Raw genomic sequence first — 19,142 nt, 5'->3', positions numbered from 1 at the left:
TTATTTCTCCCGTTTTAGAAAAATCAAGGCTTTTCTTGGTCACGGCTCTCTCTAGGTTCTGCCATTTTCTGCTTCCTTTTGTAGCAATGTGCTGCAAAAGCACTGTGTATATTCACTCTCCATTTCTTCTCTCATTCTCTCTTGAGCAGACTCCTATCAGGGTCCCCTCCATTTCAACAAAACAGTTATTTCCTTGATCGCCAATTAACTTCTAATTGCCAAAATCAAGTCGATTCTTGGTCTAAGGTGACTGTCCTCCTTTTTGAAATACTCTCTCAATTCGACTTCCAGAACGCTACTCTCCTGCTGGCCTGTCCTTCTATCTCAGTGGCTAGTCCTTCTTGATCTTCTTTCCTGAATCCTCCTCAGTTCCTCACCTCTAATGCTGGAATGCCCAGGGCTGAGTCCTCAGACATTTCTTCACTAAGTATATTTATTCTCTACATTATCTCACTCATCTGTCCTATGGATGGATGGCTTTCAGTAACACATTATGCAGATGATTCCAAAATGTCTCTAGTCCAGGTCTTCCCTGACCATTCTTTCTAAAATAGCACTCCCTCCTGTTATTTTTTTCTGAATTACTTTTAAAATCTATTCTCTTAGCAACTTTCAAATATATAATATAGTGTTACTAACTATAGTCACCATAATGTACTTTAAATCCTCAGGACTTACTTATTTTATAATAAGAAGTTTGTACATTTTGACTATCTTCATTCATTTGCCCACCTCCCTCTGGCAATCACTGATCTGCTCTCTTATCTATGAGCTTGTTTTTTTGGGGGAGGCAGTTAGAGTCCACATATAAGTGAGATCATATGGTATTTGTCTTTCTCTCTCTGACTTATTTCACTTAGCATAATGCCCTTGAGGTCCATCCATGTCAAATGGCAGGATTTCCTTCTTTTTATGGCTGAGTAATATTCCATTTTATGTATCCTCTTTATTCAGTCAGACATTGATAAGACACTTAGATTGTTTCCATATCTTGGCTATCATAAATAATGCTGCAAGGAACACAGGGGTAGATTTATCTTTTCAAATTAGTATTTTTGTTTTCTTCAGATAAATACCCAGAAGTAGAATTGCTGGATCATATGGTGGCTCTATGCCCACTTCTCAGCCCATCATAAAGCCCATCTTCGCACAATGGAAGCAGTTTGGCTGAGATTGTCCTTAGGGCCCCATGGTCACTGAGCATCTCACTTGTGGCTTCAGTCACTCAGTTTTGGTGGCTCTATTTATAATTTTTTGAAGAAACTCTCTACTATTCTGTACAGTGGCTGCACCAATTTACATTCCCACCAAGAGTGCACAAGGCTCCCTTTTTCCACATCCTTGCCAACACTTGTTATCTCTTGTCTTTTTGATAATACCATTCTAACAAGCATGAGGTGATGTCTCATTGTGGTTTTGATTTGCATTTCCTTCATGTTAGTGATTTTGATTAATGATGTCATTTTCTATTCTCTTTCCCTTTGTTTCTTCACAACACTTACTTTTTAGCAGCAACTTTATATATCTATTCATTTACTTGCTTATCGTGTTCCATCTAGACTAGAACGTAAACTCCATGGAGGGCAGCGATTTGGTCTTGTTCCTTGTTGTATCTCTAGCACCTGAACAGCATGTAGTATGGTATATATTAGATACTCAGTAAATATTTGTCAAGTGAATAATTAATGACAAAATTAATTCTTTCAAATTGTTCAACACCAATTTCTTTTATGTAACAGTGATAGACAAACAAGAGCTTTAGCTCTCAGAGTGGGATTATAGGCAGGATGCCTGAGTTACATTCAGCATGCCAGGATGAAGGAGGATGAGCTGAGGGGCACAAGGAAGGGGACCCTGTGTAGTGGTAGCAATTCTAATTTGTGTCCAAACCAGGGAATGGGAAATCCAGTCCAGCCCAATGCAGATGTTGGTTTTAGGGTGAGGAAACAATGGGATGGGAGGGCCAGAGTGTAGGGACACAGCTTTATAACTATCAGGTGAAGAGTATACACTACAGGTCTCTAAATAGCAAACAAGGTTATCCAGGGAAACTATCAGATGTTCTGAAGCAAAAGAAAATGTGCTAAGCCCACAGGAGACCTACCACCTTAATGCCTATCTCCTTAATTTCAGTGTAGGACCATGGCTGCCTGCAGATGGCTTCATGCTCAATCCAGTATCAGATGTGGGATGTACTGGTGCAGGTATTGTGGGAAATGCAAAAATAAAACAAAATTTCTACTTTCAAAGTTCCTATAGACTTATAGGAGATGATAAGACACAGCTAATAAAAATAAGAGCATTACATAACATGTAACCTGCTCTGAGAGAGTCATGGAATCAAAGCAAATTATATCTGTAAAGAGGTTATTTCTGGATTGTGTTTAAATATAGAACTAGTCTCTTGAGAACAAGAAAAAAGAACAATTTACCAGTCACAAATCTCTTCATCTGTAAAACGTAAGCTTTAAAGAGAATTCTTTATATTTCCTTCCAGTTCCAAATTGCTATCATTCTTAATTCACATATGTATATACATGTACATATTTAGATAATAAAGTATCATTAATTTGGAATTGGCTTATCTGGAATTTATGATCAACCATCAAAGTGAGCCTAGTTGAATTTTAATTTTGCTCTAACAGAGACATCAGTAGCCTGTTCACTGAACAGTGTAAACAAATTATAAAAGGAATGCTCACAAAGTTTAAAGAACAAACTGTTTTCAAAGCCTTCAGAACTTGTATTTGTGAACAAATAGCTGAAGTAGACATCAGCAACTTGGACTAGTATTTTGATATACTTCATACAGATCCCTGAGCTAGGGCCCAATGGACAGAAGGGGGTTGACACACCAGTTCCCTGACCCTCACCTCCATTCAGAGCATAGAAGTCAGCTTGATTTGACTGAAGAAGACAGAGGAAATCATATCCAGAAGAACCATGGCCTTGCTGCTTATTCCTTGAGCCTCCTATGGTATTACTTATTCTGATAGTAAAAAGTGCTAGGCAAAGTGTGCACCAAAACAATGTATTCTTTTTTTATTGACAGATTATTATGTAAAATCCATTCATTTGGGAAGATTTATCAAATGTCTACTGTGCAGGAGGCACTAATACATATCCTTGTCACATGATGGATTTTTCAGTGCCACATGTTTATTTGTCCACAGCTCTTGAAAATATGCTAGAAGAATATCTCATTATTACATAATTCTAATGGGAATTTCAACTACATTGCCTCAAAAGGCTGCATGTGGACCTCAGAGGCAAATGGGAATGTTACCAAAAATAGAAACTAAGGTGATTAGAAATAGAAAATTTAGCAAAACTTTTAGGATGAAGGCCAGAAAAACAGAAATTCAGAATGAAATGCAAATTGAAAAAAGCCAGGAAGGAAATGGAAAAAGAAATCATGGAAACCATACAACTAGAAATCTTCACTATAACTCAGAAAAATAATAAAGTGAATCATGAAGAAGAGGTGGATATGGGAAAGCAGAAATAGGAGACATACAACCTATCAGCCGCTCTGAGTCAAAAGACAAGTCAAGATAGGCCATGGTCCTCAATCTCCCTTGAATACACTGAGGTCACTTCCAACTTGGTGTCTTTCCTAATGCTACTCTCCTCACCCACGGCCTGACTTTCCAGATACTGGTCACTCTTTAGAGCACTGTTTCCAAATCTCCATGTGTTCACCAACCTGCAAGCTCTCAGAACCCCATCCTTTGGGGTTTTTATGGAGGCTTCATTACGTAGCACAACTGATTAAATCATTGGTCATTGACCATCAGTGACTGATTCAACCTCCAGCCCCTAGATGCTCTCCCCGCCGCCCCTGAGGTCAGGGGGTGGGACTGTAAGTTCCAAACCTCTGATCATTTCCTTCTTCTCCTGGTAATCAGCCTCCATCCTTTAGTTATACAGTTTTCCAAAAGCCACCTCATTAACATAATAAAAGACATCTTTCTGGTTCTCATTACTTAAAAAATTCCATGGGTTTTAGGAGCTCTCTGCCAGGAAAGGGGACAAAGATCAAATATATATTTCTTATTATAAATCACAATATCATATTATCAAATTCTGCTGATGCTTTCAGATCCATCCCTGCCTCTCCTTAAGCACAGTTTTTACCTTGGCTCAGGCCTTAGCATCCTCACCCAGGTACTATGGTCATTTCCTAACTGGTTGCTTTATATCTGGCCTTACCTTTCTCCAATCTGTGCCATACAGAGTTGGGGATGATCTTTCTAAAATGCAAATCTATTTGTGTCATCCCCCTTCCTAAATATTGTAATGACTTTTAATGCCTCAAGGATAAAGTCCTAACTTCCCTGCATGTCATTCAAGGACCCTCATAATCTGGTCCCTACCTTTCCTTTTAATAATCAACTTTGGCCATTTACCTATACATCATAGCTTCTAACCATGCTAAAATTGTCAGACTTTAAAATACCATGCCATTTCATAAATAAAACCATATTTGACTCTGTATCCATTTAAACTATTGAGTTACCTCCAGACCTAACTCAAGGGCCAATTTCTTTCTTGACCACCCCTGCAAGGCTGATACTTTGGTCATCACTAGTCCTGGTAATTGCCTTCAATCTATTTGTTCATATACCCATTTTACCAACTGGATCTTCTTTACTCTTAGAAGGGTAGAAAGGGACATAGCAGATTCTGGTATGGAAATAGAGTACACAGTTTGTCTTCTAGTTTATCAGCATCATCATAATAACCACTCAAATGTTTGTTGAATACTGGTAAGTCAATGATGAGTTTACAAGAAAAGGAATTTCAGGGAGGAGAACAGCAGGAACAAAGGCTCAGAAGTAGCAGTGAACTTGCAGTAGGCGGAGACTAGCCCAAGGTGTTGTTTTTCTGAGGTTGCTAAATTGCAGGTTTTTATAAAGAGGCTAAAGGTGAGGAAAGGAACCAGTTTGAACAAGCAGTGAGTCAATGAGCAAAACATGAAATGAAACAGAAAAATAACACAAAGAGTTGTGCCTGGAAGGCTGGCAGATCGGCAGCACCTTAATAGAAAACAAGTCTGATTGCACATTCAAACCAGTTCTCATCATCTGAGTTTGAAAAAAATGTCTAAGAAGGAAAACTGAATGGTTACCTACAAACTACCTATAAATGTCCTTGCCAGTCTGAGGGCTTATGCCACCTGGTGGCAGTTTACTCAATTTTAGCTTCAGCTCTTTAAAGTGGTGTCACTATAAATTTGTACCTGCAAACCTTAGCACAGTTCCAGGAACAGAGCAGCTACTTAAACACTTTCTGATGAATAGATATATGAGTTGAATGTATAAATCAATGATTAAATGAGACAAAGCTCTGTGGTGAAAAGAGCTCTGACCTGAGGATCGAGACAGTAAACATACAGCTCCACATTATTACCTGTGAGATGACCCTAAGAAAGTCACCAGATATCTGGGTCTCAACACTGGTGTCTGTAGACTCTCTAAGTAGACGATCTCTAGCGTTGTGTCCGGCACTAACATTACTGACTTTATATTGGGACTTCAGTATGCTCATCTGGAAAAAAAATTAGGTAGTCAAAGTTGATGATATGTAAAAATCCCTTAACATTATATTATTTGGTTTTGAATAAGTGTATGTGGAAAAAGGGAAAAGTCCATTGTCATGCAAGAACCACAGAAATAAGAGGATACTAAGACTACTGGAACTGAAAAATAGGGGAATTCAGACAGGGCATGTGTGTGTTTAAGAAGTGAGGTATGAACAACTCTAAAATGGTGAGGGATAAGAAGACCATGAAGGATCATCTATTTTGCAAATGTGTGTGTGAACATATTGGGAGGACACAGAATGTGGTTGAGAGTCAATGGCAGGAAGTATTAACATTATTGAAATCTCTGTAGTCACTTCTGGGTAGGAGCTTGAATATAGATAAAACTGTTTATGATTTGATACAATGGCTATTTTTCAGGTTAAAAAAAGTTTCACATCTTAAATTCAGTTACAAGGGGGGTGGTGGGAGAAGAACAGGGTACTAGAAACAGTACACATTCTTGAGTATATATTGCCACCCAGTGGATGAATGTGCATAACACACAAAACATTTATAAAGGGAAAGACAAAGGAAGACATTAAGAGGTTATGACCATGATGCTAGTGTTAAAGCTTTGTTTATGCTCAGTGAAGGCCAGATATCATAGGTGATCCAAACTTGAATCACCACTCTTAGAATGCCAGACTAGATTTTAATATACATTTTCAAAGTATTCTGATAAACAATATCAGAGGCTTTCGGCAATGAGAGAAAAGTATTATGAGTGTTCTTACCTCTGCGTTAGATGCTAAAAGTCTCATTAATACTAATGAAACTTATGTCCATGAATTTCCAATAAAACTTAACACACAATAAGGCAGAAAGAGGGTTCTCAAGGCAGATTAGAGATTCAAATCTTGACTGCCAGGGTGCTAAGAGCTTTGATATGAAGTCTAGAACCAATTATATTTTTGGCATAATAATCTTGAGTTTCCCTTCATCTGAAAGCGAATAAAGATTTATTAGAGTAGAGATATACAGAGACAATGGATGGAAGTTGGATCATTTATGTATTGAGGTCATGTTTCTGGAGGGATTTCCTAGTGGTTCAACTTGGAGGGGCACAACAATATCCTTCTCATTGGATAACTCCATAAGAATCTTCTGGTATTCTGTAGACAAGTCTAAACCTATTTACTAGGTCTTCTAAAAGGAATAATAAAATTCAGGCTATTGTGTTTTTTTAAGATTTTATTTATTTGAGAGAAAGAGAGCATGAGCAGGGGGAGGGGCAGTGGGAGAGGGGGAGAGAATCTTCCAGCAGACTCCCCTCTGAGCGAGGAGCCTGATTGGGGGCTTGATCCCAGGACCCTGAGATCATGACCTGAATGGCAGATGCTTAACCGACTGAGCCACTGAGGTGCCCCAAAATTCATTCTATTGTAATGACATTAGAAGTCCAAGGAAAACTAGTCTGGGGTTTTATTTCTTGCTATGTTTAGGTAGTATCCCCATCAAGGGATTTATCCATCCACTTATGAACACCTCTAGATAGGGAGCCCAGTAACAAATGAGCTTCTTCTTTGTTGGGTCTGGAATTTCTTTATCTAACCCTTCTTATAAGCTAATAAATTATCTAATAAACAGCCTATCACTGTTTCATGGATGTTGGCAGAAGACATGAGATACCTGAGTCAGGGACAAAAGACTTCATTATTCACAATTAGCAAGTAGGATGAACACTACATTTGAGTTAGTTTCCCTAGCTGCCAAAGTCCCATGGGGGCACCAGAGAGGGACCTAGGTATATTCTTGTGTACACAAGTTTATGTCCTAGGATAAGAATACTGAATTTCGGGAATCTACCACTTTTATAATATAATAAGTGGTAAGGAACTATGCCTTTTTCCAAAGGGATAAAGCAATGCCTGTCTGGTCCAAGTTGGGAAGAAAAGCTTTAAATTTAGATCAGATTGGACTCAATATTCTCAAATTTACTACAAGCTGGAAACAGGAAAGACTAATGACGGGTAAAAAAAAAAAAATGGCTGAAAGCCCGAAGATAGATCTCTATTGCAAACATTCTTTCTTTATACTGCATTAATATATAATTATTTAAATAAATTCAACTAAATGAGGATAAACAAGTACCTGGTGACCTGTGGTTCTCAGTTGGCTTTGAAATGCACTGATGCCTGGTCCTAACACTCCCACCTGTCATTCTAATTGAATTGGTTTTGGGTGTTATTTATTTAAAGATTTTTATTTATTTGAGAGAGAGAGAAAGAGAGAGCACAAGTGGGGAGAACAGAGAGGAGCAGAGAGAGAATCCCAAGCAGACTCCACCATACGACCTCAGAGCCCGACATGGGGCTTGATGCCATGACCCTGAGACCATGATCTGAGCTGAAATCAAGAGTCAGATGCTTAACCGAGAAGCGACCCAGGTACCCCTGGTTTTGGGTGTTTTTTAAAGCTTACCAGGTAATTCTAATCATGTAGCCAAGGTTGAGAACTACTGCTCTAGAGTCCACCAAAACAAGACTCTAGAGAGTCTACCAAAACAAAAGAAAACAATTTTACTATTTTACTTTCAAATATCAAGAGAGCTATTGAAAATCTATTTCATTTTCATGGAAAAGACCTACCTATTTGACCTTTACTCTCTGGATCCCTGTCATAGTGATTTGATTAAATGGTTGTATTCATTTCATTAACAGGATGTAAATAAGTAAGTGCCATGGGGTCAGGGACCATGGCTCTTGTGTAATATAAAATAAATATTAAAATATATTATTACAGGAGTGAAAAAAATCAAGTTTTGCAAAATACATATTGGTCTCTAACATACGGCATTCCCATAGAAGACACATATTTTATTTTATTTAAGATTTTATTTATTTGTCAGAGAGAGAGCACAAGCAGGGGGAGCAGCAGGTAGAGGGAGAAGCAGGCTCCCCACTGAGCAGGGAGCCCGATGTGGGACTCAATCCCAGGACCCTGGGATTGTAACCTGAGCAGAAGGCAGATGCTTAACCAACTGAGCCACCCAGGCATCCCGAAGACATGTATTTTAAAGCAATAATTTAAAGTTTATATTATTATACAAACTGGAAACCAGAAATTCCAATGTTTTTAAGAAACATGGCTGAACACTTTAAACAGATGTTCTCTGTAAAGAAACATGGCTGAACACTTTAAAACAGATGTTCTTTCTTTAAAAAGACAATGTATCATGATTATTTAAATTCAACTAAATATTGAAGATAGAAAACTACTTGGTAAAAAATGACAACACACACACTCCCCCCCCCCCCAAATGGTTTATAATCTTTATCTTTGGACTTTGTATTGGATCATTAAAAGATTCCTTCCCTTCTCCCTCCCTTTTTTCCTTCTATAGATATGTGATTACAATGTGTTAATCTTTGCCAGATATTAAAAATATGAAGACAAGTGGCCTGGTCCTTACTCTGACAGAGCTTACACTTACTAGTAGACAAGTAAACAGAACATTTAAAAATCAGTACACTGAGGACTATAAAAAGTGATGCATAGGATGCTAGTGAGGAAAATGACCAAGGAAAATGTTCTGGAAGAGAGATCACTTGTCTGAGCCTTAAAGAATGGTTATGAGTTGTTCAAGAAAAATGAGTTTGAGAACTATGCACACAGAGCCAGCAATAGGTACAAAGCCAGGAGGCAAGATAAATCACCACTATGAAAAATAATGGTAAGACCTGCTGTGAACCCAATGACATGGCAAAAAAAATTATTCACGTTTAGATACAGCAAAATTTTGTTATATGGCAGAAGGTAGACTTTGAACATTAACATGGCCCCTCACCCTGCCTAATGGAACAAAAACTACTGAGCTGTTTCTATATATGACTGGCATACCACTCACTGAATATATACTACAGTGACAACTGAATTTTGGTCATATCTCCCTAAGGAACTAGGGGGACACTGGAGTGCTATCTCCATCCACCTAGGTGTTTATATTATATGTCCTTGGTGTTGCTTGTTTTCTAATTCAGTAGAAAGCCTACGTGAAAGTAACCTTAAACCTAATTTGACTTCTAGTCAATCTTTGAATGCAAACCAACCTTTGTGGTCTGACCTAGCTTAATGTATATTCTAGGAAATGAAAAAAAATGCAGAATGGCTAGAATATGTGATATAGATATAATGCGGAGTGGTGGAAATTGAAAAGGTAAGCAGGGGTGAGATCATAATGGCACTTATAAAAGTCAGTGAGCACGTCTTTATCTTGGAGACAGTGGAAAAACCATAAAATAATTCAGAGGGATGTAATATGACCAGACTTGCATTTTAGAATAATCAATAACAGCAGTGAAAGAAGGGATTCAATGAAGGACTAGTTAGAAGGCTGCTCAAATGATGCACATGAGACATAATGATCTGAGTATCTGGCAGTTTTGACGGAGACACAGGAATGGATGATAGATTTACAAAAGTAGAAGCATAGGAAAAGAAGAGGTGAAGGAAAGGGAGACATTCAGAAATACTCTTAAGATTTTTGGATGGGCAACTTCATGGAAAATGATTTCATTCTCTGAGATAGAACATGAGAGGGGAACAAATTTTGGAGGGAAAATGGTAAGTTGGAGGATATTAATTTAAGGGCCCACAGGATATGTCCAACAAGGAACTTTTATATCCAAGTCTGAATATGTACTTGAAAGTATAAAATTGAAAGAATTAAGTTACCTTATGAATACGAAACATCAATTATGAAAACAAGGATGATGGAGGATAAGAAAATATAACTCTAAAATGTACTTAAGGAAAGTAAAGGAATAGGGAAGTACGTGTAAGATATAAACTGAAGCAATGTGCAATGCAAAAGAATTAAGAAAATGGAAAACTCAATTGTTACCATTAACAAATCTATTTTCCACAAATGTTTCTCATGAAATGAGAATACTCTTTTTGTTGTTGTTGTTAGAAAGGAATGTGACATTCTGAGCTAAAGAGTCTGCTGAAAATTTTAGTTGGTTAATAAAATACATAACTGAACACCCCAGCCTTCTGAGAATTAAATAAAACAAAAAGCCTGCTCCAGATTAAGAAAAGACATAGTTTACCACCGGCACTTGGCACAAGGACTCAGGAAATACGATGTAAGCATTTATTTCTCCATTAAAAAAAAAAAAAATGCATCTAAGGAGAGTAGGAAAAGTTTATCTCCACAAAATTGACATGCAATCATCCTGAGTCCAAACTGAATGTGTTAACCTGGAAAAAGCAGTACTGGCAGATTCTAATTCCTTCACTAAGCAAATATCTAGCACAGAATAATGCATTATTTGCAGCAGCTGCCCCATCTTCGAAATCAGAAGTTTTAGAACACTGCCTACAATGGAAACGTAGGTGCACCAGACCACAGTTCCCATAAACATATACAGTAAGCACATAAACCATGATTCCCATTCTTTACTGCACAATTTACAAAAACTTTATAGAAAGAAATCTACTAATTCGACTGCATCCAATATGTTTTGTGTGAATTTACATTTAGGGCAAAGAGGCTATGTATCATATATAACATACAGATTTCTTGCTTGCCATTTAGCATGAACACTCACAGATCCACACATACACACACACAAACACATAGATAACTGAGCAGTGCTTTCTTGAAAGTCCTGAACTTCTATAGGTTGGTGGCATTCTCTAAGAGTTCACAAAAAAGTAGGATGGATATGTTCTAAGTATAACTTTAGGACAACCAAGGGAAAACCATATCAAATCCACTTTGGGATATAAAATGATGTAATTCATATGTAACTGACATCTTATCTTTCAGCTTCTGAATTCGTGGGTATTATTTATGTTTTTGTCATGTGTCACAGAATAAGCTTCTGTGAATTTTTCCCCCAAAAATCTACTTCCAGAAAAAGAGTTACTAGAGATTCTGTAGAAGTGAGATAGTTCCAGGGTTCCTAAATGCTTTTATATACTTGAACTACAAGATATTTGCATATAAAGTAGGACCAATACATTCATTAAGTTTAAATGTCCCTCTTTTTTTTTTTTTGGTATAACTAAATACAGAGAATGGATTGGTTCAACTTTGTATCAAGAAACAGAGCAGAGCTACTTGTAGAAATACTGCCTCCTAGTGGAAAGATCACTTTTTTGTTTTATAAAGCACTGTAGTATAGCATATTTAGTCACTATGCTACTATTCACAATTTAAAATTACAATTAAATTTTAGTTTGATACTTAGTACCTCCAAAATAATCAAGTCATGAACTCTCATCTGATTTACAAATTTAATTCCTCTTCTTAATAAAACGACAACCAATATTTCCTATGTGCAGTTAGTAGCAGTGCTTAGATTGAAAACAAAACTTACTAAAAATAAAAATTATCATTGTGATTGTACCCCCAAAGTCCCAGAAACCTATATATAAATGCTTGAGAGTGACAGAGATCTTATAGAGATAATAAGATATGATGATTTAATAACCTAGTCATTATGTTTCTCAGTTACTGAAAAAATATGTTTCACTCAGTAAAACAGCAAGGAGACTTTTCATTAAATACTCTGAAGCAGATAATCTAAAATCACAGATAATCAAATATAATTTTTATTTGGTTTTAGAATATTTTGGTACATAAAGTGAAATATGGCCACCTAATACTTTTTTTTTTTAAGATTTATTTGAGAGAGCGAGCGAGCACAAACGAGCAGGGGGAGGAGCAGAGGGAGAAGCAGACACCCCACTGAAAAGGGAGCCCAACATGGGGCTCAATCTTAGGACCCTGGGGTTAGACCTGAGTAGAAGGCAGACACCTAAGTGACTGAACCACCCAGGTGCCCCAGCCACCTAATACTCTTGTAAATTTGTAAACTTCAAAAAAATAATGCACAGAATTGGAAAATTATCAACCTTTCTAAATGTATGAAATTATTCTTTATAATTATCATTAAACAGAAAAGTTTTTTGCATGAGTCTGAAATTATCGTCCTATGCTTTGTGTTTAATGCCTTTCACCAACTGGAAGAAATGAGGTATTTTATTTAAATTTTACACTGAGCTCCGAGTTGCATAGAAGAATTCAACTAAATAAGGTATCAGGTTGTGACAGCTGTACAACATAAATCACAGTATTGAAACTGCTGGTTTACTGATTCCACCTTTCACTAGATATTAAACATCTGAAAGGCTACGACTATATTGTTTTTAACCTATCCTTGTATCTCAACAAAATTTTGGCTGAATGTATGAATGGATGATTATTAACAAAAAGTTGAAAATAAAAATTAACTTAGATAGCTTTAACTATAAAATCTGAAATGAGATTTCAAGTCACAAGATATGGGTTCAAATCTTATTTTACCATAAATTATATGATTTTAAGCTCCAACGAGACTCAGTTTTCTCACCTGAATAAAAAGAGTAACAACTGACCTATGTATTTCAGAGTAGCTATAAAGGTAAAATGAGATAATGTATGTAAAAGTCCTTTGTAAATACCTAACAAATGTAATTTTCCATTATTCTACTACATGTTCAGTTAGAAACAAATGTATAATAAGATAAATTTTTAAGGTGAAATGTAACTACTCACATTAAAAATACATGTCATATATTTTATGTCACACCATTTTCTCCCAAGTGAAAACAGCTTGACTCCTCTCTTCAGCCTACAAATATACTTAAAAGTACTGATCTGAGATACAACCCCAGTACTTTATTTTCTCTAGTAAATACTATCAAAGAAGAGTAGACACTTATGCATCCTCCTCCTCAATGCACTGAAATCAGACTCTGTCCCCATTGCTTGTAGAACAGCTTTGATGGGGTTAATCCACTGGCTTCCTTCTCAGTCCTCCTTTTATTCTCTCTCTGAAAATTTCTTGTACCTTGTATCTCTGGAAATTCTGAGTACCTCTCACATTCATACTGGCTACTTTCTTCAAAATAAGTATACTCTGTTTTTTCCCCCCTTATTTCTAATGATTCATCTTTTTTTTTTTTTTACTAGTTCAGCTTCTTGTTCTTCAAACGTAGGTGTTGTATGAGGTTTCACACTTGAACCTCCTTTTTCTCACCCTGTAGTTCTGTCTAGATGATTCAGCCTACCCCAATGGACTCAGGCCTCATATCTGCATAGCCAACTTCTAAATCTGTATCTTTCTCCCAGCTCCCACCAAGATGGGACGTCTGTATTTCTAGTTATTGACCAAATAGTTTCCATCTGGATATACTTCAGTCTGCATGTCAAACTCATTATTTTTCTCCCTTTTCCCAAACATCTTCCTTCCCCTTACTGCTGTTCTTAACAGTCAACCAAGCAGAAATCTTGGAGTCATCCATGACTTCTCCACTCTTGCTCATCTGTCATCTTCATTATCTATTAAGAGGATCTACTGATTCCATGTATGAAATGTCTCTTCATCTACTCTCCTCCATCTTAATTCCACGGTCTTGTTTCTTTTTTAAAGTATTTTGCCTCTTAAAAAAGTCGCTCTGCTTTGGTTTCTCACAATTTAAATCCATCCTGTTACAAATGACACTAAGGAAATAAAAACACTCCCCTACTTTTTATGCCTACTCTTTACCCAGAAAATCAACTCTAAACTCTTTGACATGGCATTTGAGACTGACTAATCCTTCCCAACCTGTTTTTCTGGTAACCTCTGCCTACACCCTTCTCTCTCTAGAACATGTTTTACACTTTCAATTTCACGCCCTAGTACATGGTGTTCCCTCCACCTGTTATGGTTGTTCTTCATTTATCAAAAGCCTGTACATCTTTTGGGCCCATGTGACATATCATTTTCTCTACAGCCCTTTCCTGACACTTCCTTCCTCTGTACTCTTCCACTGCTATCAAAATTAAAGTATTATAAGTGTTTATCTCCTCCACTGCATTAGACTCAAGGAGAAAAGGTCTTACTCACTTTGATTCAAAGTGAATTGAATTACGTTTCACACAATGCCTGACAAATAGGGCATACCCAGTAAATACTGAACTGAACAGACCTATTTCTGATTTATATAACAAACAGAACAAACTTTAAGAATAATCCTCACCTAAATTTTACTAGAATCAAGTGAAAGTCATTTGGCTTTGGATAATAGTGAAAATATACCTAAAGATGAGTTATCCATTGTAATCCTTTCGGTTTTAAGTAAATCAAACAGCTAAATTTCTCTCTTGTAATCAGTTTAGAAGGAGGCAAGAAATAGTTGTATAAAAATCCAGTCAAGTATCTGTAAAAATACATAGAAAACAAATATAAGACCCTTACTAGTGCTATTACAATATCAAGGTAAGGATCATTAAGCCTACTAAAGTCTCTTTTATATTAAAGAGTTAAAGACATTGTGAAGATTAAAAATAATATTAATTCAGTTAAGAGTAAACTTAAGGAAAATTAGATATATGCTAAAGGGTCAGCACTAAATCACCGTCATGAAATATTTTTGTATAACTCTAAAAAAACATCTGAAATAAATACTAATTTAATGAAATTATACTCAGTCTTAATGACTATAGATCGTGTATCAGCAAATTATAGCCTGTGGGCCAAACCTGCCTGGCCCCTCACCTGTTTTTTATAAATAAACTTTTACTGAAACACAGTCATACTCATCTGTTTGTGTTGTTATATCTGCTTTTGCTCTATAATGGCAAAGCTAAGTAGTTGAGACAGAGACTGTATGTACCACAAAGCCTAAAATATTTACTATCTACCCTTTAAAGAAAATTGGCCAACCCTTGCTATAGATAAGCAGTTGCAAATCTAGTTGAAAACCAAGCCAGTTTGGATATGTGAGGACTTTTTATTATCCTAGAATTTAGAATCTTTATGAAAAGATTTCTCAAAAATCAAAAGAAGAAAAAAGGTATAAAGATGTTATGATAGGAAATATACTGATGTCAAGTACATAGGTGATAAATGGTATACATACAGGATTTTTTAAATAAATTATTTTATTTTTATATGCTGGCTTGATTATTCTTCATTAAATAGGAAAAGGAGTGGCTATTCTTTATATTAGAGCATGCCCCTAAAAATTAACTTTTCTACCTCTATTCCTTCACTAAAAAGTAGAAACTTAATTCTTCCTCTAAGAATAAAGGGGTAAAGTTAAATATAATTATTTTTTAAAATGAGGGGACAGAAAGGTGGAAAGAGGAAGAAGAAGAGAAGTAAAGGGAGAGAAAGAACCTACTGTACCTCATTCTCTAATTGATATGAAGCCAATCTGTGTACCAAAATTAAGGCCATCTCGGACATGGGAGAAAAACTTGTCAGGATGGCAGGATGTACAGAGGTTAAGATCTTGGTTCAGGTCCTGGATATTCTGTGGTAGAATTCCTCCCCGTTCTAGAAGAATCCTTAGGATAAAGATTTGTCAAAAGATACCAAGATTTTATTTTACCAATAGCCAAAGCAATAAAAAATATACACATATGAATACTGGTGTAAAAGAATTCTGGGAAAGATTTGCTTGAAACAATGCAAATTGGTTTTCAGATATAAAACATGAAAAAGTCAGGAAATGGAAGATTTTATCACCATTAATCTAAGTTCATATATGAACTGTAAAACCTTCCATATTGTCCTGCAGACATGACGTGGGTACAGAATTTTATAATCAAAATCAAGTACTTATTTAGAAGAAACTTCTAAAGTTACCAGGGTATTTGCAGAAAGATTCATTTGGTTCAGATCGGACAGAGCATGCTTTTTAGTCATTTGGCCCTCCCATCTCTTGTCCTCCTATTAAAAAATTTTTCACAGAGAAGTTGCTTCTCCATAAATACTTTACAATATAAAATATGACTATAAATTAGTGATACTAATTCCACAAGTTACATTTAAGAATCAACTTCAATCCTTTCTACTTATGTGCTAAATCATGCAGAATCTGGGCAAGGTTTTGTTGACGAATAGAAACACAATTCAGATCAATTTTCTTTTTTAGAAAAGACAAATAATGGCTTTTAATAGCAAAACTTCATAATTCAAAATTGAAAGGGACCATAGAAAGCTTGAAAGTGACTATGTGCTTATATTATCTAACATTTTTGCTAAGAAATATATTCCTCTAGTTAATTAGAGAATAATTTTAAAATATCATCTTCCTGATAGTTTATTACATTAGAGATTTTAGCTGAAGGGCTATGAAGTACATGCAACTTTTCTATATGAAGTTTAAGTAGATCTCTCAAAACTATATGCCAAATATATCTTCTTTCACTTTAAAGTCAATTAAGAGATAACAGGAAAATTTGTTAGTCAAACTTAAATGAGAATATATTTCATAATCAAAATAAGTTTTTGTATATATGTGTATGTCAGCCACTTATTTATCTGCCACCTCAAATTTTCTTGGAGTTACTAATTGTTGTCTAAAATAATTTTCATTTTAGAAACAATAAGCAATAACCAAACTTGCAGTTCTGAAATGAAATCAAACATACCTGGTGGCTTTACGAATGTCAACATAGGGATTTGGTGAATCAAATAACCGTACACATTCAGGATCAAGATTATGAAACCCCTTTGCTGATTCCCCTGGCAGAGTAAAACAGCAAGGTCCTACTGAAGGTCCCAGTACAACAATAATGTCTTCCAAACTACAGCCGTATTCTGTGATCATAGCATTCACTGTAGCCATAGCAATACCTAACAAAGTACCCCTCCAACCTGGTAAATAGGAAGAAAAAGAGATAAGGGATGTTAAAACATAACATTTCACCTTGATTTATACCTAACTTAAAAATGAGCAGAGTCAGTTTCTTTTTTTCAAAGTCAGAAATAGCAAATGAATCACAAAATCAATTAATTAAGCTAAGTAATCAATTAACTAAAACACTGGTTTTTAAATGAGGTACACTTTGCAAAGCATCTGACATGGGAGAGATACTTAATGGGAGGTCCCTTCCACTTCCTTTAAAAATATTCTACACTTTCAGTTTCCACTGGGATTATACCATGTTAGTCTTCTTTCTCTCCTTCACTTTTTATTCACATTTTTTTAAATTGGGGGGAAATACACAAAGCATAAAATTTACCATTTTAACTCTTTTTAAGTGTATACTTCAGTAGTATTAAATATATTCACATTGTTGTGCTACCAAGCTCTAGAACTTTTTCATCTTGCAAAACTAAAACTTTATGCCCATTAAATAACAATTCCCCCTCACCACTTTCTCCCAGCACTCCTGCACCCACCATTCTACTTTCTGTTTCTATGAATTTGACTACTTTAGATACCTCATATAAGTGGAATCTTACAGTGTCTTTTTATGACTGACTTATTACATTTAGCATAATGTCTTGAAGGTCTTCATTCAGGTGTTAGGATTTCCTTCCTTTTTAATGCTAAAATAATATTCTATTGTATGTATATATCACATTTTCCTTATCTAATCATCCATCCATGGACACCTAGATTGCTTCCACCTCTCTGCCATTATGGATAATTCTGCTATAAGCACGGGTGTGCAAGTATCTTCTCAAGATCCTGCTTTCAATTCTTTTGGAATGACACCCAGAAGTAGAATTGCTGGATCATATGGTAATTCTATTTTAAAATTTTTGAGGAACCACCATACTATTTTCTATAGCAGCTATACCACTTTACATTCCCACCAACTGTGCATCAGAGTTCTAATTTCTCCACATCTTCACCAACATTTGTTATTTTTTGTTTTTTTAGTATTAGCTATCCTAATGGGTGTGAGGTGATATCTCATTATAGTTTTGATGGCATTTCCCTAATTACTAGTGACATTAGGCATTTTTTCACCATTTGCTTACTGGCCATTTGCTTATCATATTTGAAGAAATGTCTATTCAAGCCCTTTGCCCATTTTTAACTGGGATATTTTCTGTTGTTGAGGTGTAGGAGTTCTTAATATATTCTGGACATTAACCCCTTATCAGATATATGAATTGCAAATATTTTCTCCCTTTCCATGGGTTGCCTTTTAACTTTGTTGACTGTGTCCTTTGATGCATAGTTTTTTAATTTTGATGAATTCCAATTTATGTCTTTATTCTTGTTTCTTGTGCTTTTGGTGCTGTTTCTATGAAACCATGGCCTAATCCAAGTTCACAGGGATTTACACTTTGTTTTCTTTGATAAGTTTTATAGATTTAGCTCTTACATTTAGGTCTTTAACCTATTTTTTTTTAAAGATTTTATTTATTCATTTGGAAGAGAGAGAGAGACAGAGCACACAAGCAGGGGGAGAGGCAGAAGAAGAGGGAGAAGCAGGCTTCCTGCTGAGCCAGCCAGGAGCCTGATGTGGGGTCAATCCCAGGACGCTGGGATCAAGACCTAAGCTGAAGACAGATGCCCAACCATCTGAGCTACCCATGCGCCAGGTCTTTAACCTATTTTGAGTTAATTTTTATATATGATGTAAGATAAGGATCTAACGTCATTCTTTTGCATGTGAATATCCAGTTTTCTCAGCACTATTTGTTGGAGACTGTCCTTTCCCCACTGTATACTCTCGGTACCTTGTTAAAAATCTTTTGATCATATATGCAAATGTTTATTTCTGGGCTCTTTCTTTTATTCCATTGGTCTATATGTCTGTCTTTAGGCC

At 36.0% G+C, this 19,142-nt stretch overlaps 1 protein-coding gene across 6 annotated transcripts in view; it reads right to left on the bottom strand.

The window, feature by feature from the left end:
• The window catches only part of LACC1 (laccase domain containing 1), a 121,156-nt gene that overhangs the window by 97,216 nt on the left and 4,798 nt on the right, over positions 1–19,142 (bottom strand). For 4 of the 6 annotated variants that reach the window (XM_027591390.2, XM_027591392.2, XM_027591391.2 and 1 more), the window contains exons 5-7: positions 17,004–17,229; positions 15,754–15,914; positions 12,133–14,782 (exon numbers count right to left, since the gene is read on the bottom strand). In XM_027591390.2, coding sequence (XP_027447191.1) covers positions 15,755–15,914; positions 17,004–17,229 — 386 coding nt within the window. In that variant the 3' untranslated portion in view covers positions 12,133–14,782; position 15,754. Of the gene's footprint in view, positions 1–12,132; positions 14,783–15,753; positions 15,915–17,003; positions 17,230–19,142 lie in introns of those variants that run through there. The other 2 variants (XR_003519444.2, XR_003519445.2) reach the window with 1 other exon arrangement.

The sequence above is a fragment of the Zalophus californianus genome, chromosome 3, assembly GCF_009762305.2.
Source record: "Zalophus californianus isolate mZalCal1 chromosome 3, mZalCal1.pri.v2, whole genome shotgun sequence".
Lineage (NCBI taxonomy): Eukaryota > Metazoa > Chordata > Mammalia > Carnivora > Otariidae > Zalophus > Zalophus californianus.
The sequence above is the reverse complement of the archived record's forward strand: the minus strand, read 5'-3'. Positions and strand labels throughout refer to the sequence as shown.